The sequence below is a fragment of the Heteronotia binoei genome, chromosome 10 (genome assembly GCF_032191835.1).
Source record: "Heteronotia binoei isolate CCM8104 ecotype False Entrance Well chromosome 10, APGP_CSIRO_Hbin_v1, whole genome shotgun sequence".
NCBI lineage: Eukaryota > Metazoa > Chordata > Lepidosauria > Squamata > Gekkonidae > Heteronotia > Heteronotia binoei.
Genome location: NC_083232.1, coordinates 72,191,942 through 72,219,905, shown reverse-complemented (window position 1 = coordinate 72,219,905; position 27,964 = coordinate 72,191,942). Strand labels below are relative to the sequence as shown.

Below are 27,964 nucleotides of genomic sequence, written 5' to 3'. Positions count from 1 at the left end.
CAATTAACTCTCACATCATATCCTTCCACCATTTTCTTCCCTGTTGTCTTTTGTCCCCCTGTCCCATAAAAATAAACGGCCCCGTGGCACAGAGTGGTAAAGTAGCAGTATTGCAGTACTGTGGTCTGAACTCTCTGCTCATGACCTGAGTTCGATTCCGGCAGAAGCTGGATTCAGGTAGCCGGCCCAAGGTTGACTCAACCTTCCATCCTTCTGAGGTCGGTAAAATGAGTACCCAGCTTGCTGGGGGGGGGGGGGAGTGTAAAAGACTGGGGAAGGCAATGGCAAAGCACCTCGTAAAAAGTCTGCCGTGAAAACGTGAAAAGAACATCACCCCAGAGTTGGAAATGACTGGTGCTTGCACAGGGGACCTTTCCTTTTCCATAAAATAAATGTTAATTAAAAAAAAACCCATAGAATTTATACCCTGGTGCCCACGTAGTGAACCTGAAACAAACCACATAATCTTTTAGAATTGTTGTTGTATACTGCTGGAATGTACAGGAGGAATCTCACTAGAAAGGCTGGTACAGATGCTCTTTCATGGTGGCCTAACCAGAAATTGTGTAAATTGCTTAATGAAATGCATGAAAGATGTGCAACAGGCTATATTAGGAATCTGAGCCTTGCAAATGTAAAAAAAGCCCCTCTCTTTAAGACAACAAATTCAGCTGGATATGTAAGACTCAAGATTTGAGTACTAATGTTACTTAACCAGTAAGCAATTTTCTGCTCCTTATACACAGCAAACAGATTGCCCTTTCTTTTCAGTGCAGATCTTTTACAGAAAATTACTGTGCCAATAATGTGTATAACTGATAACAAAAATTAATTTACACACTATAGTACAAAATCAGCTGGGTGACTGCTCCTGCTACTATAAGTGTAAAAAAATAAAGCCATGTTTAATCTCATGGAATGAACTCCTTGAGCCTTAGCATTTTATAATGCACTTAACAGTATTTTATTAACATTTTAAAATAAAACTCTCCAGAAAAACTGAGTAATGACTTTTCACTTGCAAGTTTTGGGGCACTAGTCAAAAAGGCCTAAACAAAGAAATAATACCACGTCCTTCATTTCTTTAAATTCCCATTAACTACTTCCTAAATGTGAAATATAATTTTAAAACAAACAGGAAATGAACACATTAGAAAACACAACTTTGCAATATATGGAAAAACTGAACCCATTTCAAATTTCTTTTGTGGCAGCTTTTTGAAATACTGAATACTCTTCAGATCTTAGTCATTTGGCACGAACCTGCAAAAAAGAAAATTAGATAAGAATAAAAAATATAGTAACAGAATAATCTGTCCTTTGAAATAAATAAACACAATTTCAGATTATATTGTACGATGCCATAGGAGATTTGAAGTTACATACAATTTTCAATTTTCTGGTCACTTACTACCATTTCCCTGGGATATCCTTGCATAATATCCTTTCTGGTTAGCAAATATCTTGACACGGTCATGCATGCCCTGATAATACCTAGCTCAGATTATCGCAATGCACTGAACATGTGGCTGCCCACACCACTCTGGCAAACTGCTTGTAAAGCTGAAGATACTTTCAAAAGTATTTAGTTATTGAAAACATTAGGTGCCTTTCTTGTGTTTATTACAAACACAATGAAAGTAACAATGATTACACTCATAGATGTCAGAGTTTAAAATGCCAAATAAGACTGCCAATGATAAATGTTAAATCAGTCAAAATGCGGTCCTAAACAAAAGTGTCTTCAACTGCCTCCTGCAGATTGACAATGAAGGGAACAGGTGCACGTACCTGGGGAGGCCGCTGCATTATTGTGAGCCTGCCATGGAAAAAGCCCTCTCTTGTGTGTCGATCAAACAGAAGTATTTAATTGGTGAGAGAGTCAGGGGGAGGGCATTTCCCTGTGATCTTAATTCACAGGAACATATGGGAGAAGATGGTTCTTCAGATATTCTGGTGCCAAGCCATGTACTTTGGATATAGCACAAAGATCTACTGTTAATTTTATTTCCACTAAACACATGCAAATGCTTTGGCATATCATTAGTGGTGTTTCTAGATCCAAGTTTCATTTTCCATCTATTGAAAATGTCTAGCTCTTGAGAGTTTGCAAAACAACAGATAGGGCATGCTAAGAGAGTACCACTAACTCTGAGAGCTACTTTTGTAACTTCTTTATCTGTTCAATATTCTTCATAAGAATCTCTTTCATGGTGTGGTAGGCAGCTGTGGAACTGCTCTTCGAATTCCTGTTCATCAAAACCATTTACATATTTACTTATTGGAACATGAAAGCCTGCATAATTTTCCTGATTCTCCAAATCAATGTTTAAGTGCATGTTACATATCTGAGTGGTACTATTTCAGGTTTTTTATCCGCTCACTTCTAAGTTAGAGGAATCTAGGATGCAATTCCAGTGATTTTTGAGTCAGGCCAGCATGGTAAAGTGTTGAGACTACTATCTGGAACACGGCTTGAATCCCCCACTCTGCCCTGAAAGCTCAGTGGGCCAGTCACAGTATCGCAGCCCAACCTGCCTTTCCAGGGTTGTTGTTATAAGGATGTAGTAGAAGAAAGGACAATGATGTTCTAACCTGCTCTGATTGCCTTTGGGGGAGAGAAATGAGGCATGTATAACAAAAGGACAGCAGTTTGTGTCTTATCATTCCATTCAGCTTAGTGCAGAACTTTCCTCCAAAAAGGGCATTATTTCTAAAATTGCCTCCACTGTATGATTAAGAAATCCCAATATTAGTAAAACTCGTAAATTAAAAACCCACTCCTCTTTCAAAAACAGCAGGAACTAACCAGCTGCTTGGCTTTCATCTTATCATAGTCTATAAGAGGCCAAAAAGTACCTAAACAAAAAGGATATTCCATTGTTGTCCTCCATGGAGATCACAATTTTCCTGTATAAAGAAGGAAACATTCTATATCCTTCTTCACTAACAGCCCCTGAACTTTATATATTAAAGAGCTCTGAATGTTTTATAAAAACGGCAGTGACCACAACTATGGAATGGAATGACAACTGACCTCCATAGACAGCTGGTCCTGAACATCATGCTCTCTTGTCACCAGATTCTCTTCCAAGGACTTTTGGTTTGCAGTACTGTCATTCAAAGTTTTTTCAAACTGGCACTTCAGAGCAGCTACGGTATTTTCTATTTCACTAATATCCTGAGTTGTGTCAATCTGAAAAGAGAATTAGCCATGAACATCCATGAAGCTGCTTCATACTGAATCAGACCATTGGTCCATCAAGGTCAGTACTGTCCACTCAGACTGGCTGTAGCTCTCCCAGGTCTCAGGCAGAAGTCTTTCACATTACCTGCTGCCTGGTCCTTTTAATGGGAGATGCTGAGTACTGAACCTGGGAGCTTCTGCATGGAAAGCAGAGGCTCTTCCACTGAGCTACAACCCCTCCTCTTTTAGAACTGTGTTAAAAACAGCACCTAAAAGCTGTAAAAAACTGACATTCCAATATTTTGTGAGACTAGGGTATCGATTTTACTCTGACCGCAAAGGCAAAGATGATCTGAATATGGCATATGATTAAATCTCCTCTGTAATACTTTGGATGGGATAGCATAAGGTGACCTAGAGTAAATGCCCTAACAACGTGGGGGTCTGTTATGTGTCTCATGTAAAATGGCAGAGTCCAAGAGAGCAGATCACAGTACTATTGTAATCCAGCTCTGTAAGGTGATGCTGGACAAGTGAAACGGCCTTTGCATTATGTGATGGACTAGAACAAAAAGGTGGTTTTACAAAATTGCAGAATCGTTTGAAGAGGGGCAGAGAGAGAAGTGTGGCTATGATTGACAGCTCTTTTTCTAGCTCTCTCATTGGTTGGAACAAGCCCACAGAGTTCTAAAGGGGGAGTTGGGTTTTGACAGTTGTGGTTGGAAAAAAAAATTCCTGGGAGAGAGACTCTTGGGAGGTGTCTCAAGGAAGATCTCTAGGGGAGTGCCAAAGAGAGTGTGGTGCAGAAACACAATATCCACCTGAATGTCCAAAAAGTGTCCGCTTATTCCCACCTGGTTATGTCAAATAAATTTTGTTATTTTATTTAATTTTCTAATTAGTGTCTCCAGTGCCGTTTCTGCTATTCTTGGGGAAGGTGATGGGGAACCCTTCTTGAATAGAGGGAATTAACAGGGGTCTGTCATACCTTACTTAGCAAGAAGATATCTTCTGTTACAAGCCCTAGCTGCCTTAATCTAGCATCTACTGTCTTCATCCATCAAGAAAGAGCAGCTGACCTTCAGCTTCCAAAGCAATAATAATCCTTAGCCTTAGCTTGAAAGTGCTGAGCCATGCTCTAGCTTCCAATTAATTTCGGTGGAGTTCAGCTTATCATCCAGTTAGACTTTAAAGCCTTACTACAAACTTTTCCAGCGCTACAATACACATAAGCTTCTGTTTGTGGAAAAGCAGTACTCATAATGGCCTAGGCCACAATTTCACCTTTTGATCCTCTTGAACTAGCTGTAGATGTTGCGGAGCCTTCTCTAGCTTTGATTTTTCATCTGGTGCGCTCGTAGCCTGTAACAAGACTTGAACATTAAAATCCTAATACTTTTACAGAAGTAACAAAATTGTGGTTCTTTTGCATGCATGTATCACTATCTCATGGTACAATGCTAATCAGAGTTATACTGATTCAATGGCCACAGAAAGGTGTGTTTGTCCTGTTAATGAGTTTACCTGCAGTTCTACAGTCTTTAATCTAGTCTTCAGTTTTTCATTTTCTTCTTGAAGTCTTGCAATTTCCTGCAGATAAATAAAAATTTAGTTTGATCATGACTATATTCCTGTACTGCTAAATATGCTGAAACGAAAGAAATATCTGGTAGGCAGTGTGCCTTCCATACCACAACAAAAGCAACTACACAATGACAGCTTTTTTAGCTTGTCATTTTCATAACAACTCATGTTCAGTCATACTAATGAATTTATTTGGTTCCTAGCTTATTTTAAAGGACAGAATGTATAGATGTAACTTTTCTGTACCTCACAGACAAAACTGACATCCACATTAATATTTCCTCTCCGTTCTACGCCTGTTTAACTTGAGCAACTGAAGTGATCTAGAGGAACAACCAAAAGATCAAACTGCTGCTGTTAGTGGAGGAATGCCCCTTATTTAACCAGGGGCAGCAACATGTCAGTCTGGATGGCTCTATGTGCAGCCTCCAGTTCCCATCTGCCATTAACCAGATTGAGGTCTTGGAACTTTTTTGAGTAAAACATTACTTTAAAAGACATTTCCAGACTCTTTCCCTACGTTTCTTCCAAAGACATACACCACCAATTTCGCTGGCACGTACAAATATAGAACTCAAAGAAAAAAGCTTGGGCTACAGCTTTTATCAGTTTAGTGCACTGGGTTCTCTAACATTTGCTTCTATGAAGGCCAGGCACAAGGGACAGAGAAGAACTACATGTTCATAGGTTTCACATGGAACTGAACCAGGTTTGTCTGTAACTCAGAGTTTTCTGATTTATACTGCTATAGATTTGGGACACAGGAAAAAGAATGCTTCCTTTTAAATCATGTCCTGATTTTCAGTTATCATAAATTGTACGATCTTTTATTTTTCATGATTTATTACTAAACCTTAAATATAATTATAGAGTTGTGACATTCTACAAACTCATTTACTATAAAGAAGAAACTGAAACAAAATAATGGGCATTTCCAAATTACATGTGCAAAAAAAGTTTTGCGATATTTTATCTGCTAAAAACACAGACATATTGCGATGGATTAAAACTCAGTATCAGCTGGCAAAAAGAATACTTCTGCTGATGTTGGCGGTATCATCACCTATTTATCCTTTCACTGTAGAGTCCCACATTGTGATGTTCCAATGTGTGATTCAATTCTAAAAGTGGAGCTCTGTTTACAATACTTTGAATAGAGATTAGCATTTCAAAACAACTTGTTATCTCTTTATATAATTCTAGTGGATTATGGTAGCTTCTTTAAAGAAGTAGAAAATATGTGTATGAGAGGCACAGTTAAATACATATCTAAGTAACTAATATATAATTTTATTAAGTTCAGGTTTAACCTACTCAAGATTGGGCTTCAATAGTGACAGAAATGTAAGTGATTACTACACTATAGCAATTTTTCCTTTTGCTTTCCTAAATTCAAGCAGGAAGAATGCTAATTTCTGACTAGTATTTTAAATTTCACAAATTTCAGGATATTTCAAAGACTCACTGAATGTAAACGCATGGCACAATACATTTAGCTTGTCGGAGTGATTTACTAACACAAAGGAAAACAGACCTCTGTTTCTGCAAAGGTTTTGCATATATAACTATTCTTTCTTTTCTCTCTCCTATCCTCAGTAATCTTCCCTTTAGACAGACTTGTTGTTCAGGTTGAAGGTAACTGGGGAAAAAAAATGCTAGACAAATCATCTGCGGTTGTTTGTGGCTCAGAAATGTTCCTTTACTTACTACCAAGCCATAATTTGTGGCTGCCAAACATCTCCCTTCCCCAAAAACAGAACTTAGAGAATGAGATGGTTTCTGGTTTAAGGGTAGTAGAGGGGATCCTCTCCACCCCAAAGCCTAAGCTAGAGTGAAGAAAGTTCACAGTTCACAGCCTCTTCCTTCTAGCCTTAGTCCTGGACAAGGAGGGAGCTAGGGACTATATTTCTAGGTCTGCTGATCTCGGCCACCTTAACAGCAGCATCCTACTCACATGTGCCCTTTCTTCCCTCTAACAGCTCACAACAGTCCTGAGTCTCAGAGTCTCCCACTAATATGTCCTTTTCTAATGTGTCACAGTTTTAGTTGCTGATGCCACAGCAACAGAACTGCCTTCTTGCCCAGTTGGTCTTCCTGCCAACCACTGGGCCTCCATTTCTTCTCTCGTCTAAGATTACTTTCTCCCCAGCTCCCCAGGCCATTTTTTTTCTTTGTCTTTGCAATGCAGATTGGATCAGTGGTCATCCTCATAGGGTGTCAGGGCTTTGAAGCAGAAAGGATGTTTGAGTGTCTCTCTCCCTCACATATACGTACACAGACTGTTTCTACCTTTTACAAATACCAGCAAAATATGAGATATATTTCCACATCCAAAAATGGGGAGGGGGAGGTACATGCCAATGTTTTGCTGAGGAGGATCTCTTGCTTTAGGGTGTGATTAGAGGATTTGCGGAGACGTGATTGTTGTTCTATAGGCAAACGCATGAATAGATGGCTTGATTTACAGAGACTCACTCTGCTGAGAACTGAGAATCCCTTCTTTAAACAACTACTATCTGGTTTGTTCCTTTCCTAAAATGCCAGGCCATAAAAATGCACAGGCAATTTGGCCATAATGTTTGAAACAGACACCTACCTTCTTAATTGAAGATACAAATTCTGCCTTTTCAAACTTGCTCTAATAAGTTCCTTGAAATTTTTTAAAAAAGGTTTCATTTAAATATTTGTATTGAATACAATTTCTACATTGTATTCTTCACAGTAAATATTTAGAAATTGGAAGAATTAACTCTAGGGTGTCAGGGCTTTGAAGCATGGAAAACAAATCATGACCAGACCAACCCTCACATAGACAAATTTTCCTTAAAAAGGCAAAGGATCATTTTACATTACAAGTTACTTCAGATATTATAGCGTCACTTTCAAAAGTACTGGAACAACACCAACACTTCACATGTTAAAATGCATCATTATCAGCAGAATTCTTCTAGGTGAATACAATCATTTCTACATGGTTAATATAGTTACCTATTTTCCAGCTCAGAGAAGTCAGTCTGCAGTTTAAGATATAACTTTTTGGCTTGGGAAAATATCTGGCGCAGGAGTAACACATTTGTGTATGCTGTATTAATAAGTTCTGACTCAACTTCACTGTACCACAGTCTGCAAGCCATCCAGCATATCTGACACTTCATCTATTGTGAAGGTCTCTTCCACAAGCCTGAACAGAAAAAATCATTAAAAAACAAATAAAACTACAAAACTTACAACTATTAATAAAACCATACTGGCAATTAAAAATATCAGAAGAGGCTTTAAGAAAAATATAACTTTAAAAAATTGTGGCAAGATAATTGGCAGTTGACCTTCTGCTAGACTTGTTCTACATAAGCTACTTAAACACACAGGTTAAGAGCAGCACATGCCAAGCACACAAACGGATCCTGGCCAATGTTCCCACTAAGCTGTGGAGTCTTGTGAGCAAAAATTCTACTTTATGAGCTACTGCATACATCAGTTGCTCTGGGGCCATCCTTCCTGAACTAAGACAAAAATGTGTGAGCTGGAAGCTAAAAAACGGCGAGCTAGCTCACACTAACTCAGCTTAGAGGAAACACGGATCCTGGCTCATTTTTACATTTCCTCATTTATTGCTTCTCCAGAGGAGCCCCTAACCTGTGTGGTGGTAGCTTTTCACAGGGGCAAAAGATTTCCTTTATGTTATTTTTTTATATTGCTTCATCCTTTAACATACCTGCTGTCCTTAAGGTCCTGAAAACAAGAGTCTACAGTCTTGAGACGTAAGCCACACTTAGAGCGTGCAAATCGTATATAGTTAATAACTTCATTTTGGTGGTGTTCCTTGAGGCCCAGCTCTGCCTATGAAAAGAAAAAGAGCACACATAAACGTAGTATTTTAAACTTGGTTCTTTATGTTAATTTTTAAGATGCTTAAGTTAATTTAACAAAAACAATCAAAGTTTTCTCAGCAAAGAAAAATGACCTATATAGGCAACTCAACCATCTGTCTAAATGCATGGACTTCTTTTTTTTTTTTTAAAGCTTCATCTATTATAAGTCAATAATATTTAAATATGTTTACATGTGCTATTTAAGCCTTTGTGTTCATTCTTTGGGGGGATGCTAAAGGATGCTATCCATCTTTAATGTTTTCTCTAACTCTTCACTAGAATAACAAAGCAAAACCAACTTGCCTCAAAACACCCCACAATTTAATCAATGGAATCTTTACTGATTATGCCTCATGGGTGTTGGAGTAACAGCAATGTATATCTCAGGAAGAAACAAGGATAAAGTAATCAAACTAAAAACAAATTACAGTGCTTCATCTTGAGTCATTCACTCCCAGTTAAGAATATAAGAACATAAGAGAAACCATGTTGGATCAGGCCAATGGCCCATCCAGTCTAACACTCTGTGTCACAGTGGACAAAAAAACCATCAGGAGGTCCACCAATGGGGCTAGGACACTAGAAGCCCTCCCAATGTGCACCCCCCCTCAAGCACCATGAATACAGAGCATCATTGCCTCAGACTGAATGTTTTGCTCCTCCTTCTATACTGCACAGGGTGTGCTGATGTGCTGCTACTTGAAAGTAATACCCAGTGAACTCAACAGGACTTAAGTCTAGTTTGTACATGCAAGGGAATGAGGTGGCACAGCCATGATGTGGGTCAAACAGACTACCGCAATTCAGTACAGCCCATCTTTTAGTGTTCCTTTGCATGAAAACAAACACCCCTTCCTGCATATAGAACACAAGAGGAGGAGGAGAACATGCTGTGCTGATTTTCTGTCTGCAGAAAGCTTTTCACATAGGAAGGCATTCCAAACTGCAACCTTCCAACTGCAGCCCTGAGGTAGCTCATTCTCCATCCTCACTCTCCAGCATGTATGACCCATAGACCTTCCATTTAAAGTTGTGTATAGGCAGATCATCCCTCTCTGATCTGGCTCAGTGGGAGTATTTGGGCCATGTTGGGGAAAATATAGGAAGCTGCCTCATACAGAGTGAGACCAGTGGTCTGTCAAGGCCAGCATTTCTCACTCTGCCTAGCAGAGGAGGCCTGAGAGGATTTCCCCACCTCACTCTTCCAGCTGCAGAAGACAGCCTGGGGACCTTCCTCGGGCACAGCAGATGCTCTGCAGAGTTTTGACCCCCAGACAAGGAACTCGGGGCGGGAGAGTCCGTTGGCCGTAACGGCCACATTCCGTGCAGCTCCAGAGGCTGCAAGGCCAGAAGGGGGCTATTCGGGGCGGGGGCATCATCGCCATTCTACAGGGGAAGGGGGAGAAGCCCAAGGTCAGCCGAACGGCCTCCAACGGCCGGGCTGGGGTATCTCCAAGCCCAGGGCAGTCCCCGGCCTGCCGCTGCCGGAGCGCGCCCACCTCCGCTCCCTCCTTCCCGCGGGAATCCGACGACAATAGGCGGGGCTGAAAAGCAGCGACTGGAGGGAACTCCGCGGCTCACCATGACGAGCTGCCCGTCCTAAGTGAAGACGAGAAGGATGGTTGATTCACAGGACGACGGTTGCTATAGCGATGAAACGGAACCCTCGCCTCCGCCTTCTACTACCCCTCATTGGGCGAAGCGGTCTTCACGTGACGGGAAGCCGTTTGTTTGCTTTTGGAGCGTCATGCGGACCCCAGAGAGGGAAAAGCTGTAGTCACGCGCATGCGCTCATCGGGTTCTCGGGCCGAGAAGGGTGTTTGCTTTTGCCCAGGTTTAAGGGTGAATTTCAGGTCTGCGGGTGTGAGAGAAGCACGATGAGGCTCAGGATCGTGACGAACGTGTTGACAGGGCTTCGGCTTCAGCCTTTCCTGTCCCCTATGCCATGGCTCAGAGTGGCAAAGCTGCAGTCGGAGCCCTCTGCTCACGACCTGAGTACTTCAGTCGGAGCCCTCTGCTCACGACCTGAGGTCGATCCCAGCGGAAGCTGGTTCAGGTAGCCAGCTCCACATCGACTCTGCCTTCCATCCTTCCGAGGTCGGTAAAATGAGTACCCAGCTTGCTGGTGGGAAAGCGTAGATGACTGGGGAAAGCTATGGCAAACCACCCCGTAAAAAGTCTGCTGTGAAAACGTTGGGAAAGCAACGTCGCCCCGAGTCGAAAACGACTAGCGCTTGCACAGGGGACTACCTTTACCTTTTATGCCATTTTACTTCAGACAGGGCGGGAATACACGTGGTTTCTCCCAGCCGGCCGAATGAGTTGCGGAAATTGCATTCACAAAACCACTGTTGGCTCGCACCGCAATAAGGATGTTCCTGACAGCAGGAACTGTTGTAGATTTTCCCGCTGCAATGAAAGCTGCACTTTTCCTTTACCTCCCGGAACGCTAAAGGTGTAGTTGAAAGGCAGCTCTGGTCCCAACACTGTTTTATTTATTGAGATCTGACTGGCATCTAAGTTTGTCAGCCTTCAGTTAGTATTGGAGAACTATTAACTGAGCCTAAATTTACAAAAAGTTCAGCAGGAGAAATGACCGCTTTAGAATGGAGACACTCTTGCACAATACCCCCCCTCGAAGTTCCTCTGCATCCCGCACACGAGTTCCCACCCGCCCACAAATTATTTCATGTATGTGCCAGCTCAGAGCTGGCAACCGTACTAGCATCTGTGCAATGACAAGATTTGGAAATTGTAAGGTCAGAACCGGATATCTTTTTGTGCATGTTTTAACATATAACCCATGAATTCTGGCAAACTCAGAAGTTTCTGTGTTTCATGATTTTGCATGACCTTTATAGAAGATACATTTGATTTGGGATATTTCTTTGGCTGGGGTAGCTATCCCCAAGTACTCTACAAGCAGAGCTGTCCAAACTGGATTGCTCCATTCTCTCCCCCCCACCCCCATGGTTTTTCATGGGACATACACAAGAGAATGACAGGATTGCCCATGGAAAACAGTGCAATTTCTGGCAACCTCACTTCCCCCAACCTAATTTAGCCAGTATCCTCCCAGTCAATCATCTTTCACTTATGCCTGTCAAGCCTGAGATTTTAATGCAGTTTATTAAATAATGTTGTCAGGCAGATGATGCAGTCTAAAAACTCTCATCTCCAACTGAGCTTGTTGGGCAGACAGGCATAACTGGTATGTAGGAGTAGGCCAAGTAAGCTGCTGCCTAGGGTACCACCTGTGGCATCCCCTCTCCCCAGGCACGTGTACTCCTTCCCCGATGGAAATCAGGGTCCATGGAACACAGATACTGACCAGCCAGTTTTGGATTAGGTGTGATATGCAGAGGGATGTAGATGTGGAGATACCAGTATTGGTAATGAGAGCGGAGACCTAGGTCTCAGTTTGGTCCAGGAAGATTTAGTCCAGGAGGATGCAAAGAATAAATGGACATAACATTAGAAACCACAGCATTCAAAAGCCAGTGGGAGAACATTTAACCTTCCAGCAGTTCTCTTACAAAGGAATTTCAAGGTGAGATCAGAAAGACAGACTGCTGAATTGCAACTGATAATGAATCTCAATGCATCTTCTAGGGCTGAATTGAGACCTAAGTTTCCTGTCTCATTACCAATGCCTGGTATTATCATTTGGCATCTGAAATCACTCCACTTCCCAAGATATAAGGACCAATGGACTCACATTCTAGCTGTATTTGAAGAAGTGAGCAGTGACTCATGAAAGTGCGTGCCTTGCCACAAATTTTGTTAGGTGCTACAGGACTCTTGCCCCTTTTCATTAATGAAACTTGCAAGCTGTATTGTTAGGGTTTTTTTCTCGCTCTTCATCTCTCCAAATAAAATGATGTGCTGAGAAATCCACTCAAGGGCCAGTGATGATAATGAAACAGTTCAAAAAACAAAGAGGGTGTGAAGAAAGGTAGCCAGTGAGATGGGAGGGGAGTAAAGGAGTCGTGTTGAACTGGAATTTAACGGAACCATAAATGTATTTTTAAATACTTATCCATCTACTTCCATTATTAAACAATGGAATCCAATGGAAATGGATTATTAAACAATGGAAACCAATTTAAGTGTTCTAATTCCTGATCTTTCTGAAAGAAAATAAAATCCCAAATAGCTAAATACAATATTTTTAAAAAACCCTTTCAGAATAAGCCAAAATAGTTTTCTTTTAATTTCCCTTTTCCATTATCCCAATGTGCCCCTTCCTCTTATGCTTCCTTTTCCTGTTTCTCCTGTCTATACAGACCTCTTGAACTACTGCCTTCTGCCTTTCACTGAATGAGCTTTATATAGCCCTGGCTATTTATGTCAACAGTATGAGAAATTACATATACAAACATTCATACAATAGCATTGAAAGAGGTCCCTACCAAATCTATGCTTTTCTTTCATAGATGTTAAGGTCAAGAGATGTTACTAAACAGTTCTGTTTAAATTCATTCCCAGTTTCACTCCATTCCCAGTTTTTTCAACACAGACTTTTGAATTATATAGTACAAGTATACTTCCCATTAAGAAACTATATAACCAAAGCAGAAATTTTCAATAAATGGCTTAAACAAGAACTTAAAACATATATGCCAATATATAATAGACAAAACATATAATAACACACACTAGCAGATACACAGAACCAAAGAGGCTGGAATACAGAAATGTACACTGAAAGTGTGGCGTAAGTAATGGCATCACTACCATAAAAAGAAAAAGTTAAGTAAATCCTACAGAAAAGTTGACCTTTATAGCCCACTTAGTGAACCTGGAACAAAACACATAATTCTATGATCTTTTAGAATGCTGTTGTATATTGCTAAAACATATGGGAGGAATCCAGCTAGAATGGCCGCTGGGCATTCCCTCTTCTTTTCATGGTGGCTTGATCAGAGATTGTGTGTAAATTGCTGTGTGAAATCCATGAAAGATGTGCAGCAGGCTACATTAGGAATTTGAGCCTCGTAACTTAAAAAAAGTTTTTAAATTGAATTCAAAATGTAAGACTCAAGATTTGAGTACTAATGTTACTTAACCAGTAAACAGTTTTCTACGTCTTATACTCAGCAAATAGACTTCCCTTTTTTTAATGCAGATCTTCTACTGAAAATTACTGAGCCAATAATGCTTATATTGGATAACAAAAATTAATGAACTATAGTACAGAATCAGCTTGGTGACTCTGCTGCTGCTACTGTAAATGTAAAAAACCCCCATGTTTAAATCTCATGGAATTAACTCTTTGCACCTTAGCATTTAATCATTCACTTAAAAAAATAAAACTCTCTACAGAAAAACTAGGTAATCACTTTCCACTTGCAAGTTTTGGAGCAGTGCACAAAGTAACTATTCAAAAAGGCATAAACAGAGAAACAAGACTACGTCTTTCTTATCTTTAAATTCTCAATAACTGCTTTCTAAAAATAAAATATAGTTTTAAAACAGGAAATGAACTCATTAGAAAACAAAGTTGCAATACATGGGAAAACTGATCCCATTTAAAATTCTTTTGTGGCAGCTTTTTGACAGAATACTCTTCATATCTTAGTCATCTGGCTCATAACTGCAAAAAAGAAAATTAGATAAAAATTAAAATATAGTAACAGAATAATCTATCCTTTGAAATAAGCAAACAGAATTTCAGATTATATTGTACAATGCTATAGTAGACTGGCAATTACATACATCTTATAATTTTCAATTTTCTGGTCACTTACTACCATTCCCTTAGGATATTCCTTACATAATATATTTCCGATATATTAAATATCTTGCCACTGTAGTGCATGTCATGATAATGCATAACTCCGATTACATCAAGGCACTACTGTACATTGAAGACTGTCCATATTATACGATTGGTACAGATCGCACGGACTGGAATGAGTCATAGGGATCACACCACTCAAGATTTGTTCCATCTGCACAGGCTTTGTGTTTCTGGCGTAGTAGCCACCACCAGCCTGTCTGGCAAACTGCTTGTGAAGCTGAAGATAGTTTCAAAAGTATTTGTTTATTGAAAACATTAGGTGCCTTTCTTGTGCCTTGCAAACACAATGAAAACGACAACAATTAAATTCATAGAGGTCACAGTTTAAAGTGCCACATAAGACTGACAATGTTACATCCGTCAAAGTGCAGTCCTAAACAAAAGTGTCTTCAACTGCCTTCTGCAGACTGACAATAAGGGGAACAGGTGCACTTTCCTGTGGAGGCTGTTGCATTATTGTGGGGCTGCCATGGAAAAAGACCTCTCTCATGTGCCAACCAAACAAAAATCTTTAATTGGTGAGAGTGTCAGGAAGGCATTTCTCTGTGATCTTAATTCACAAGAACATATGGGAGAAGATGATCCTTCAGGTATCCCAGTGTCAAGCCATGTCATTTGCAATATAGCATAAGGATCTACCATTAATTTTATTTCCACTAAGCACATGCAAATGCTTTGGAACATCAGAAGTGCCAAACACAGGAGTTATGTTTTTAATAAACACTTGTGTGCAGTTCTGGAGGCCTCACTTCAAGAAGGATGTGGACAGAATGGAGTGGGTGCAGAGGAAAGCAATGAGGATGATCAGGGGCCTGGCAATGAAGTCATATGAAAAAAGGTGAGGGACTTGGGAATGTTCACTCTGGAGAAGAGGAGAGACATGATTGCTTTCTATAAGTATCTGAAGGACCATCACTCAGAGGAGGGCAGGGAGCTGTTCCTGTTGGCAGCAGAGGAGAGAACTCATAACAATGGGTTTAAATTAAAGGTGGGAAGGTATCAACTGTGGAATCAGCTACTGAGGGAGGTGATGAGCCCCCCTCCCCACTGGCAATATTTAAACAGTGGTTGGACAAATATCAGGGATGCTGTAAGCTGATCCTGCATTGAACAGGGGGTTGGAGAAGATGGCCTGTATGGCCCCTTCCAACTCTGATTCTAAGTAGTGTTTCTAGATCCAAGCCTCATTTTCATTTACTGAAAATTTCTAGATCTTGAGAGTGTACAAAAGCAACACAGACAGGGCATGCTAAGAGAGTACCACATACTTTGAAAGCTTCTTTCGTAACTCCTTTATTTGTTCATTCTTCTTTGTAAGAATCTCTTTCATATTGCGGTAGGCAGCTGTTTGTTGGAACTTCTTTTCCAATTCCTGTTCATCAGAAATATTTATGTATATACTCAGTAGTGTTTTTTGAATTTTTAAACTGGTAAGTAATTTATTGTTATACATTTATCAGTTATTCAAATAAACTAAAAATACCAATAAAAACTGGTACTTTTACATTATAATTTTGATTACATTATTATTTCTAAAAGTATATTGTAGATTTATAATATGTATGTTTTGGAACAATATATTTTTCTGCCGTATAATTAAAAAGAGGATACCATATTGCTATCATTTTATTGTCATATTTTTCAACTGATGAATTTGAAATAAGGTAACTTATGCATAACAAAATGTTCCCAAATTTTGTCCTGCTTTTTTTCTATAGTAGGAGACTAGTCTACCCATTTTACTGCTAACGTTATACTCAGAGTTTTTAACTCTCAAACAAGAACTTTGTTATGTTCAATTTATCATTATTCAGTTTCAAATACAAGACAAATAAAAACAAAATTGTCCATTATATAAACAAACATGCAGGATGACTGTTGGAAATTCAGTTATCTTGCATCTTCCATTAATCATTTGCTTCAGCTACGATGTCATTCAGCTCACAGTTACCCTGGGAATCAGAACTGCACTTAAAATGCGATTTGCAATTCTGGTTTCCAGGCAAACTATGGCTTGTGAAAGCCATAGTTTTTCCAGTTTGTATGTAATAGCAAACTGATTTACTAGGAAACAAAAGGGAGGAAGAGAACTACACTGCATTAGTGAAATAGATGAGGGAACAGCCAGCAGGATTTTCCTAATCCTCCAAAACAATGTTTAAGTGCATGCAGGGCTTTTTTGGTAGAAAATGTCCAGCAGGAACTCATTTGCATATTAGGCTCTATTCCCTGATGTCACCATTGTGTGACAGGGCTTTTTTTGTAAAAAAACCCAGCAGGAATTCATTTGCACATCAAGCCACACCCCCTGACACCAAGTCAGCTGGAACTGTGTTCCTGCTTAAGAAAAGCCCTTAGTGCATGCTATATCTGAGTAGTACTATTCCAAGTTTTTTTTCCACTTAGAGGAATCTAGGATGCAATTCCACTGATTTTTGAGTCAGGCCAGCATGATAAAGTGTTGGACTACTATCTGGCAGATGGCTTGAATCCCCCACTCTGCTATGGAAGCTCAGTGGGCCAGTCACACTGTCACAATCCAACCTGCCTTTCCAGGGTTGTTGTTATGAGGATACGATAGAAGAGGGTCCATGATGTTCTAACCTGCTTTGATTTTGGGAAGAAAAATAGAGTATATATAGACAAACAAAAGGCCAGTGGTTTGTATCTTATGATTCCACTCAGCTTAGTGCAGAACTTTCCTCCAAAAGGGCATTATTTCTAAAATTTCCTCTACCATAAGATTTAAAAAAACCCAACATTGGTAAAACTTGTAAATTAAAAAGCCACTCCTTTTTAAAAAACAGCAGGAACTAACAGCTGCTTGACTTTAATCTTGTCCTGGTTAATAAAAGGCCAAGCAATACCAAAGTGAAAAGGATATTCCACTATTGTCCTTCATAGAGATCAAAATATTATTGTATAAAAAAAGAAAACATTCCATATCCTCCTTTCACTTAACAGTCCCTGAACTTTTATATTAAAGAGCTCTGAATTTTTTTACAAAAATGGCAGTGACCATAGCTATATAATGCAGGCGTGTCAAACATAAGGCTCGGGGGCCAGAACCAGACCTTCCAGGGCTCTTATGTGGCCCACAAGCAGCTGGTGCAAGGGAGGGAACAGAAGACTGCTCAGAGAGGGAAGTGGGTGGAGCCACTCCAATTGTGGCTTCAGCGTGACGGAACAACCTTGTCTGCAGCAGTGTGGGAGCATTTGCCCAGTGCTGCACTGCTGACTCTCCAGTCTGTCCATGTGGGCTTTCCTCTACAGTCCATCACAGCCCATAGGGCCTTGCAGTGAGGATACACCAACCTGGAGCTTCAAGCTGCTGTCCTTTATAGGGTTTATATCGCCAGTAGCTGGCATTACATTGTATGACACGCATGGAATGGCCTGACAAAGTAACATTTATGTCAGATCTGGCCCTCATAACAAATAAGTTTGACACCTCTGATGTAATGGAATGAAAACTGACCTTTTCTGCCATAGCTAGTTGGTCCTGAACCTTAAGAAGCTCATGCTTTGTTGACACCAGATTCTCTTCCAAGGACTTTTGGTTTGCAGTACTGTCATTCAAAGTTTTTTCAAACTGGCACTTCAGAGCAGCTACGGTATTTTCTAGTTCACTAATATCCTGAGTTGTGTCAATCTGAAAAGAGAATTAACCATGAACATCCATGAAGCTGCTTCATACTGAATCAGACCATTGGTCCATCAAGGTCAGTACTGTCCACTCAGACTGGCTGTAGCTCTCCCAGGTCTCAGGCAGAGGTTTTTCATGTCACCCGCTGCCTGGTCCTTTTAACTGGATATGCTGTGTATTGAACCTGGGACCTTCTACATGCAAAGCAGAGGCTCTTCCACTGAATCCAAACCCCTCCTCTTTTAAAACACAATTTTTATTGAAAATGCTATATAAATTCACATCAAGGGTTACTTAAAATAAGTTTTTTATTTAAGCTACACATTCTCAAAATCTGAATGCTTCATATAATCAAACATACGATATAAAGGAGACAGACTCATTTTTCCCCCCAAATAGGAGGGGAATGGCAAAGTAGTACCTTTATATCATTATAGTCTGAAAACTAGTAATAAAAGAGTTTAGCTCCTGACCCCGGAAGACATAAGGTTGATGGAAGAAGAGAACATGAGTGACTTAACCTCCCTCTCCCACCTCTGAGGCCAGCAGGCAAGAAGGTGCTTAGGTGATGAGCATAGCTGGGTTGGAAGAGTGAGACCACCACCTCTTCCAAGCAGCAGTCTGCAACACCAAGGTATCCAAGTAATATAAAAGAGGTTCCCTGCTTATTTAATGAAACTGGGAAGTACACATTTTTGTCTTATGTTGTAGTTTTTATTCTGTGGGAATATGGACATTGTAAGTGACATATACTTAGAAACAGACAAAAGGCAAAATGAACAGTTTTCAATCAGTGTCACTGTCATGAACTGTTGCTTGAGAATAGAAATGCTTATAATACAGACAGAAATCACTTTAAATAAAAAGGCAAACCAAGAATTCTGGTATGTATTTTTGTTATAGTTCAAAAAATGAGCTCAAACACCAACCTGAAAGATCATCAAAGTTAAATCGTAGCTCTAAAGTTTTGGACTTCATTTGATTACAGGAAAAGATAGTTCCAAAGAACCAAAATTTAACAGTGTACTATTCAGTATTTCTCAGTACTTTCCTTCCTTTCCTTTTCAGAGCTCCTATGATCAGATGATCTTGAGCAATGGCTAAAAGAATAATACATTATTTACTAAAGGAAAATATATTAGAAATTTGATTTGGGTTTTTTTTTTAAATGTGTGTGTGTGTGCACCTGGAAACCATGGCAACCTCTGGTGACTGACCCCTAATGAGGGCCTGGAGGATATTAAAGAGGTGGCAGAATAAAGCCTGCCCCCATCCTCAAGGAGGTCTCCCATCCATGTACTTGCCAGAGTTCACCCTGCTTAGCTTCCAAGATCTGATGAGATCGGGCTTGTCTGGGCTATACAGATCAGGGCATGCTAGCAGGAATTTGACAACCTACTAGTTATGTCTGGTTCACTGTCTAGCATCAGATAGGAAATAGTATTCCTTTGGAGTTTATTAAACAGAGACTGTCTTAAAAGCAGTTTATAAAACATGTAAAAAACCGACATTACAATATTTTCTGAGACAGAGTATCATTTTTACCCGGACTGCAAGGGCAAATACAATCTGAATATGGAATATGATAAAATCTCCTGTGTGATACATCGGATGGGATGGCATAAGGCAACCTAAACTGAGTGTCCGAACAAGGTAGGCGGCTGCTAGGTGTCATGTACAATGACACAGTCCAAGGACGTTAAGACAGAGAGTAAGATCTGAGAGAGTGAATCACTGTACTGCTGTAAACCAGCTCTGTAAGGCAATGCTGGACAAGTAAAAGGGCCTTTGCCTTATATAGCAAGATGTCTTCAGTTATAAGCCCTTGCTGCCTTAATCTAGCATCTACTATCTTCATCCATTGAGAATGGTAAGCATATTGTTTAAGAAAGAACAGCAGACCTTCAGCTTCAGAAGCCTGAAAGTACTAAGCCATGCTCTAGCTTCCAATGATTTTTGGCAGAGTTCAGCTCTGAGAGATACATTTTCTAATAGCTTTAACTAGCAAATCCCTGACTTCACTCTGCTAGTTTTGATAAAAGCGCCATATGAGAAATTCCACTGATAATCCGAATGAGACCTTCAAGGCTGTAAATCTAAGCTTGTTTGCATGGGAATTAAATGGCACTGAAATAAATGGGATTTATTTGAAAGTAAACATGGAGAATGAGGGCTGGATGACAGAGTCTCAAAGAGTTGTTTAAATGTGATAAGTGGAATCAATGTAAATATTTTAAGGTTAACAAACTGCAATGGCTTTAACAAAGTAGTAGAAGAGTAATGAAAGTTCAGTTGACCAATGATCTTAGAAGAAGACTGCAGATTTATACCCCACCCTTCTCTTACTATCTCCTATATCTTCCCTCCCCACAACAGACACTGTGTGAGGTGGGTGGGGCTGAGAGAGCTCTCACAGCAGCTGCCCTTTCAAGGACAACTCTTGCAAAAGTCATGGCTAACCCAAGGCCATTCCAGCAGCTGCAAGTGGAGGAGTGGGGAATCAAACCCAGTTCTCCCAGATAAGAGTCTGCACCCTTAACCACTACACCAAACAAATAACATTTAATTTATCTAAAATGACAGCTCAAGACATGGCCATTGATAGCCTGGAGAATTTAAAAAATCCAAGTACAAAAAAAAAAAAGCTGCAAAGTTCTTAAAAAATAATGTCATTGTGAACAAAGGCTACCTCCGACTAAACTACACTGTTGTGTGAAAATGACATGTTAAAACAATAATTATATTGCTTAAATAATACATACCATAAACCATATTAGAAAGCAAAATAAAAAGAAACTTGAATTAAAAGTATAATTTTTTTAAAGTAAACAAAGTATAAAGCCTTATAAAATTAACAAATAAGAGAACCCCCCCCTTATAATACCAGTGTCATAAAACAAAGAAAATCTATTTTATTTTGGAATTTATCCAATTAGACTTTAAAGCCTTATTATAGACACTTACAATGCTACAATACACATATGCTTCTTTTTGTGGAAACAAGTGGAAAAGCCATAAGGGCCTAGGCCACAATTTTACCTTTTGATCTTCTTGAACTAGCTGTAGATCCCGCAGAGCCCTCTCTAGCTTTGATTTTTCATCCAATGCACTCGTAGCCTGTAACAAGACTTGAACATTAAAATCCTAGTATTTTTACAGAAGTAACAAAATTGTGGAGGTTTTGCATGCATGTATCACTATCTCACAGCAGAACACTAAGCAGAGTTATACCCTTCTAAACCCACTGATTCAATGATCATAGAATGGTGTAAGTCTGTTTAAGACTGTCCTGTTAATGAGTTTACCTGCACTTCTACAGTCTTTAATCTAGTCTTCAGTTTCTCATTTTCTTCTTGAAGTCTTGCAATTTCCTGCAGGAAAAAAACTGTTAGCTTGCTCATGACTATATTCCTGTACTGCTAAATATGCTGACAGGACAGAAATATCTGGTAGGCAGTGTGCCTTCCATGCCACCATAACACAAACAATTAGACAATGGTAGCTTTTTTAGTCTTATCATTTCATAATAACTTATGTTCAGTCATACTAATGCATTTATTTGGTTCCTAGCTTATTTTAAAGGATAGAGTTTATAGATACAAGTTTTCTATACCTCACAGACAAAATTGACATCCACATTCAATTAATATCTTCTCTCCTTTCTACACCTATTTAACTTGAGTGAAGTGATCCAGAGGAACAACCAAAAGATCAAACTGCTGCTGTTAGTGGAGGAATGCCCCTTATTTAACATTTTAATCTGCAGCCTCCAGTTCCCATCTGTGATTAACCAGATTGAGGCTTGGAACTCTTTTTTGAGTAAAACATTATTTTAAAATACATTTCCATTCCATTATTTTAAAAGATATTTCTTCCAAAGACATACACCATCAATGTCGCCGGTATGTACATATATATAAAACTCAAAGACAGCAGCTTTGGCTACAGCTTTTAGCAGTTTAGTGCACTGGAATCTCTAACATTTGCTTCTCTGAAGCTCAGGTACAAGAGACAGAGAAGAACTGCAGGGGGAGACTAACACATGGAACTGAACCAGGTTCAACCATAACTCAGAGGTTTCTGATTTATACTGCTGTAGACTAGGGTTGGAAGAAAATGAATGCTCCCTTCTAAAAGGAGTCGTGTTTTTCAGTTGTCATAAATTGCATAATCTTTTCTTTTTCATGAGTTATGCTTAAACCTTAAATATAATAGAGATTTCACATTGTTGTATAGACTCATCTCATTTATTATAAAGAAGAAACTAAATAATGGGCACTTACAAATTATGTATGCAAAAATATTATGTGTGCAAAAATATTCTGTGATATTCTATCTGCTAAAAACACAGACATATCGGGTTGGATTAAAACTCAGTATCAACCTGCAAAAATAACACTTCTGCCGATGGTGGTGGTATCTCCCCCTTTCACTGCAGAGTCCTACACTGTGCAAAGTGATGTTCCAATGGTGGTGTGTGTGACTTGACTCTACAAACAGTTTGCAATACTTTGAATACAGATAATTGTTTTTCAAAACAACTCATTTTCTCTTCATAAATTGTACTGGATTATGGTAACTTCAAGACAGAGATGGAAATAATGTGACAGGCTCTGTTGAATACATAAGTAACTATATATATATAAAAGAAGCAAGTATTACCTTGTGTAGCAAGTCTGATCCTCCCTCATGCAGTGGAGTGAGTTTAGGTTTAACCTGCTCAGGATTGGGCTACAACAATTATAGAAATGTAACCGATTAAAAAGGAAATATTTTATTTCTGACAACACTCACAATTCTTCCTTGTGCTTTCCTATATTCTAGCAGGAAAACTGCTAATTTCTAACTAGTATACAAAAATCCAAATTTCAGGATATTTCAATGACTCATTAAATGAAACACATGGCACAATATATTTATCTTATGGGAGTGATTTACCAGCACAGAGGAAAACAAACGTATTTTTACAAAGGTTTTGAATATATGTCTATTTTTTCTTTTCTCTCTCCCATCTTCAATAATCTACCCCTTAGATAGATATCTTGTTCAGGTTAAAAGTAACGGAAAGAAACTGAATGAAGCGGTAGACAAGCTGCACCTTTAAGACCAACTTATTCAGAATGTAAGCTTTTGTGTGATCTAAGCAGACTTCATCAGACAAAAATGGAATGGCAAGCAGTCCTAAATATAGAGAAAGTGGGTAGTGAGTTGGTATGTAGAGTCATGGAAATGTTTTTAGCAGATTAAAATAATCACAAATTGGGCTCTGTGTTTGTTAGTGTTGTTAACTGGGTTGAAAAATAATCTGTGGTTGTTTGTGGTCCAGAAATGCTGGCTTTACTTATTACCAAGCCATAATTTGTGGTTGCCAGACATCTTCAGAAAACTTGGGAGAATAAGATGCATTTCTGATACAGAGGTAGCAGAGGGGGTTCTTTCCCACTAAAGCCTAAGCTAGCGTGAAGAAAGTTTGCAAGTTCACAGCCTCTTCCTTCTTCTCTCCAGCCTTAGTCCTGGATAACGAGGGAGCTAGGGACTATATATCTAGGCCTGCTGATCCCAGCCCCTTTAACAGCAGCATCCCTTTCTTCCCTCCTACAGCCCACAACAGTCCCAGGTCTCAAGAGGACTGACTCCCACTAATATGTCCTTTTCTAAAGTGTCACAATTTGAATTGCTGATGCCACAGCAACAGAATTGCTTTCTTGCCCAGCCTCACAATGGAAACCCTTCCTGTCAACCACTGGGCTTTCATTTCTTCTCTCGTCTAAGAGTACTTTCTCTCCAGCTCCTCAGGCCAATATTTTCCTTTATTTCTACAATGCAGATTGGATCAATGGTCATCTTCATAGGGGTGCCAGGGCTCTGAAGCAGAAAGTACATGTAAGTTTCTCTCCTCACACTGTTTCTGCTCTTTACAAATATCAACAGAACATGAGAGATATTCTCACATCTAAAAATGGAGAGGGGGAGATACATGCCAATGTTCTGCTGAGGAGATTCTCTTGCTTGAGGATTTGTGGGGATGTGATGGCTGTTCTATAGGCAAAGGTATGAGAAGATGATTTATGGAGATGCACTGTGTTGAGAACTGAGAATCCCTGCTCTAAGCAAATATTTTCTGTTTTGTTACTGTGACGGACTCAGGAACTTAGCCTGAGTAGCTGGGGAACAGGCTTGCAGCGACTGGCTGGAATGTTGCCCGAGCAACGAAAAAGTATCCATATGAGGTTTGCTTAGGAGAAAAACACCTCAGAATTTTAGTCTTAGCCAGGGTGTCTTCGAGAGAAGTCTTCAGAGGAGTTTGAAGTGAAGACGGTGGGCTTAGGCCAGGCAGTTGTAAAGACAACTGGACAAGGGTGCTGAGAGCAGCCAGAGAGGCTGGGCTCCTTGTGGGAGACAGAGCTGAGTGTTCTCTGTCTGAAAGAGGGAGTTTCAGGCAGTTGGAAACTCTCTGAGGGAGTTTTTGCCAGCACATCAGGCAATCTCCAAGTACAAACTAGATCATACAAAATATACTGAGGGGATCAGCAGGGTTACCCAAGACTAAGACCAGAAAACTAGCTGTGGGGCTGAGATGCATTGGTATTGAGGGGTGTGAGTCCTGGAAGATAGCTAGTGTAAGAGGGTCTGTGAGGGAGAACATACTGATACCAGAAGTTCTCTATGTGTGTGTGGAAAAAGTGATTGAAGTTTGTTATTCTTATGATTTGGAACTGCCAAAGTTAGGGTTAAACATCTGAAGTAACAGCATTGTGAGTGCCCAGAAGGCACAGCCTGCCTGAAGAGGAATTCAGTAGAATTCTGAAGCCTGCCTGTTTATGGTTATTTTAAAAATCTTCTGCCAAAGTAATTGTGGTATTTTACCTCAGCCCGATACATCTCTGTGAATAGTAACTGATTTATTCTGCCAACCATCTGCCAACTGATTTACCTTTTGCATACTGAACAGTTATAATCATTATTATTTTATCCCTCTCCCTTGCCTTTTGTTACCCTAATAAATATTTTTGTGGTTTTTGACTTTAAAACTGCCTGGTGCCTATTATTTTGGGGTCTGACAGGATTTCTGTGAGTTTGACTGAGGGAAGGTGACTGGGAGAAATTTAAAGTGTTCGCCCTCCTGAGTAAGCCTCTGACTGGCTCCCTCACAGTTACTCTCCTCAAAACTTCAAGCCATAAAAATCCACAGGCTATTTGGCCATAATGTTTGAAACAGACACTTACCTTCTTATTTGAAGATACAAATTCTGCCTTTTCAAACTCTGCAACTTGTTCTAATAAATTCCTGGAAAAATGTTAAAAGGTTTCAATTAAATATTTGTATTAGATAAAATTCCTACATTGTATTCTTCACAGTAAATATTTAGAAAATGGAAAAATTAACTCTAAAATCGTACATGGAACAGAGCACAAACAAATCATGTTCAGACCAACTCACATAGACAAATTTCCTTAAAAAAAAGGCAAAGGATTATTTTACATTAAAAGTTATTTCAGATATTAAAGTGTCACTTTCAAAAGTACTGGAACACCACCAATACTTCACATGTTAAAATGTATCATTATCTGTAGAGCCTTCCAAGCTAATTAAAATCTTTTCTCCAAGGTTAATATAGTTACCTGTTTTCCAGCTCAGAAATGTCAGTCTGCAGTTTAAGATACCACTTCTCAGCTTGGGAAAAGATCTGGCGCAGGAGTAACACATTTGTGTATGCTGTATTAATAAGTTCTGACTCAACTTCACTGTGTACCACAGTCTGCAAGCCATCCAGCATATCTGACACTTCATCTATTGTGAAGGTCTCTTCCACAAGCCTGAGCAGAAAAATTAATAACCAAACAAACAAAAAAATTAGAACTATACCCACAATTAAAAATATCAGAAGAGGCCTTAAGAAGCATATAACTTTTAAAAATGGTGCCAAGGTAATTGGGAGTTGACTTTTTCCAAGACTTGTTCTTCTACATAATCTGCTTAAACACATGGGTTGAGCAGCATATGCAAAGCACACAAAGGACACTGGCTAATTTTTACACTTCCTTATTTATTGCTTCTCCAGAACAGCCCCTAACCCAGGGAGTGGCAGCTTTCCTTGGGGGCTACAGATTTCCTTTTTTGTATTGCTTCATCGTTAAAGTTACCTGCTGTCCTTAAGATCCTGAAAACAAGAGTCCACTGTCTTGAGACGCAGGCCACGCTTAGAGCGTGCAAATCGCATGTAGTTAATTACTTCATTCTGGTGGTGTTCATTGAGACCCAGCTCTGCCTATAAAAAGAAAGAGTATACATAAAAGTAGTGCTTTAAACTTGGTTTCTTCTGCTGATTTATAAGACGCTTAAATCAAGTTTTCTCAACTAAAGAAAAATGACATACATGCATGGTCTTCTCTCTGTCAACCAACCCTGCCCCCCCAAACTGATTTTAGCTTCATGCACTATAAATCAATAATAATATTTAAATACAGATTTAAATAAGACTTTGCATTGGTTCTTTTGAGAGATGCTAAAGGAGGTATGACTTACAACAGAATAAAAGCTATTTCAATTCTAAAAACAAAAACCATCTTTACTGTTTTTCCCCTCTTCATTAAAGTAACAGCAAAACCTATTGGCCTCAAAACACCCCACAAACAAATGGAATCTTTACTGATTACGCCTCATGGGTGTTGAAGTAAAAGCAATGTGCATCTCAGAAAGAAACAAGGATAAAGTAATCAAACAGAAAACAAACTACAGTGCTTCATCTTGAGTCATTCACTCCCAGTTCTTCAGACTGAATGTTTTGCTCCTCCTTTTCTACACTGCACAGGCTGCGCTGACCTGTGCTGTTACCCAGTGAGCTCAGCAGGACTTAGGTCTGGTTTCTACACACAAGAAAATGAGGTGGCAGAGCCATGATGTGGGTCAAGCAGACTACCGCACTTCAGTTGCTGACAGCGGGGTCGAGCTTTCAGTGCTCCTTTGCATGAAAATAACACCCCTTTCTGCACACAGAACACAAGAGGAGGAGGAGGACATGCTGTGCTGATTTTTTGTCTGCAGGAAGGCATTCCAAACTGCAACCTTCCAACTGCAGCCGTGAGGTGGATCATTCTCCATCCCCATTCTCCAGCATGTACGACCCACAAATATAACATTCAAAGTTGTGTATGGATTAGGGGCTGTTCTGGAGAAGGAAAAATAAGGAAGTAGGAGTATTTGGGCCATGTTGGGGAGAAAATATAGGAAGCTGCCTCATACAGAGTGAGACCAGCGGTCTGTCAAGGCCAGCATTTCTCACTCTGCCTAGCAGAGGAGGCCTGAGAGGATTTCCCCACCTCACTCTTCCAGCTGCAGAAGACAGCCTGGGGACCTTCCTCGGGCACAGCAGATGCTCTGCAGAGTTTTGACCCCCAGACAAGGAACTCGGGGCGGGAGAGTCCGTTGGCCGTAACGGCCACATTCCGTGCAGCTCCAGAGGCTGCAAGGCCAGAAGGGGGCTATTCGGGGCGGGGGCATCATCGCCATTCTACAGGGGAAGGGGGAGAAGCCCAAGGTCAGCCGAACGGCCTCCAACGGCCGGGCTGGGGCGGGGGTATCTCCAAGCCCAGGGCAGTCCCCGGCATGCCGCTGCCGGAGCGCGCCCACCTCCGCTCCCTCCTTCCCGCGGGAATCCGACGACAATAGGCGGGGCTGAAAAGCAGCGACTGGAGGGAACTCCGCGGCTCACCATGACGAGCTGCCCGTCCTAAGTGAAGACGAGAAGGATGGTTGATTCACAGGACGACGGTTGCCATAGCGATGAAACGGAACCCTCGCCTCCGCCTTCTACTACCTCTCATTGGGCGAAGCGGTCTTCACGTGACCGGAAGTGAGGCTCAGTGGGCAG

General features: G+C 40.1%; 1 protein-coding gene and 1 long non-coding RNA gene across 4 annotated transcripts; both read right to left on the bottom strand.

Moving 5' to 3' along the window:
- Nucleotides 1-1,107: 1,107 nt before the first annotated feature.
- On the bottom strand, nucleotides 1,108-27,964 carry LZTFL1 (leucine zipper transcription factor like 1). Of its 3 annotated transcripts, XM_060248907.1 has the most exons (11): nucleotides 27,806-27,964; nucleotides 26,238-26,362; nucleotides 25,716-25,910; nucleotides 25,320-25,380; nucleotides 22,755-22,823; nucleotides 21,398-21,463; nucleotides 21,132-21,209; nucleotides 17,925-18,098; nucleotides 15,715-15,818; nucleotides 14,229-14,239; nucleotides 1,108-1,252 (listed from the first exon to the last, which is right to left on the bottom strand). In XM_060248907.1, the coding sequence occupies exons 1-11, from the start codon at nucleotides 27,806-27,808 to the stop codon at nucleotides 1,245-1,247; spliced, it is 894 nt and encodes a 297-aa protein (XP_060104890.1). In that variant the 5' UTR covers nucleotides 27,809-27,964; the 3' UTR covers nucleotides 1,108-1,244. The 3 variants fall into 3 exon arrangements, with proteins under 3 accessions (XP_060104890.1, XP_060104889.1, XP_060104888.1); XM_060248906.1 differs by lacking the exon at nucleotides 14,229-14,239 and having other exon boundaries at nucleotides 1,108-1,263; XM_060248905.1 differs by lacking the exon at nucleotides 1,108-1,252 and having other exon boundaries at nucleotides 13,252-14,239.
- On the bottom strand, nucleotides 7,368-8,611 carry LOC132578681 (uncharacterized). Its single transcript, XR_009555897.1, has 3 exons — nucleotides 8,487-8,611; nucleotides 7,760-7,952; nucleotides 7,368-7,420 (listed from the first exon to the last, which is right to left on the bottom strand). It is a non-coding gene; the product is annotated as an uncharacterized LOC132578681 (long non-coding RNA).

Coding starts and splice junctions, on each gene's coding strand:
- LZTFL1 (XM_060248907.1), bottom strand. Junction 25,911..26,237: donor CAGGATCTTAAGGACAGCAG/GTAACTTTAACG, acceptor TTTTCTGCTCAG/GCTTGTGGAAGAGACCTTCA. Junction 15,819..17,924: donor AACTAGCTATGGCAGAAAAG/GTCAGTTTTCAT, acceptor TCTGATGAACAG/GAATTGGAAAAGAAGTTCCA.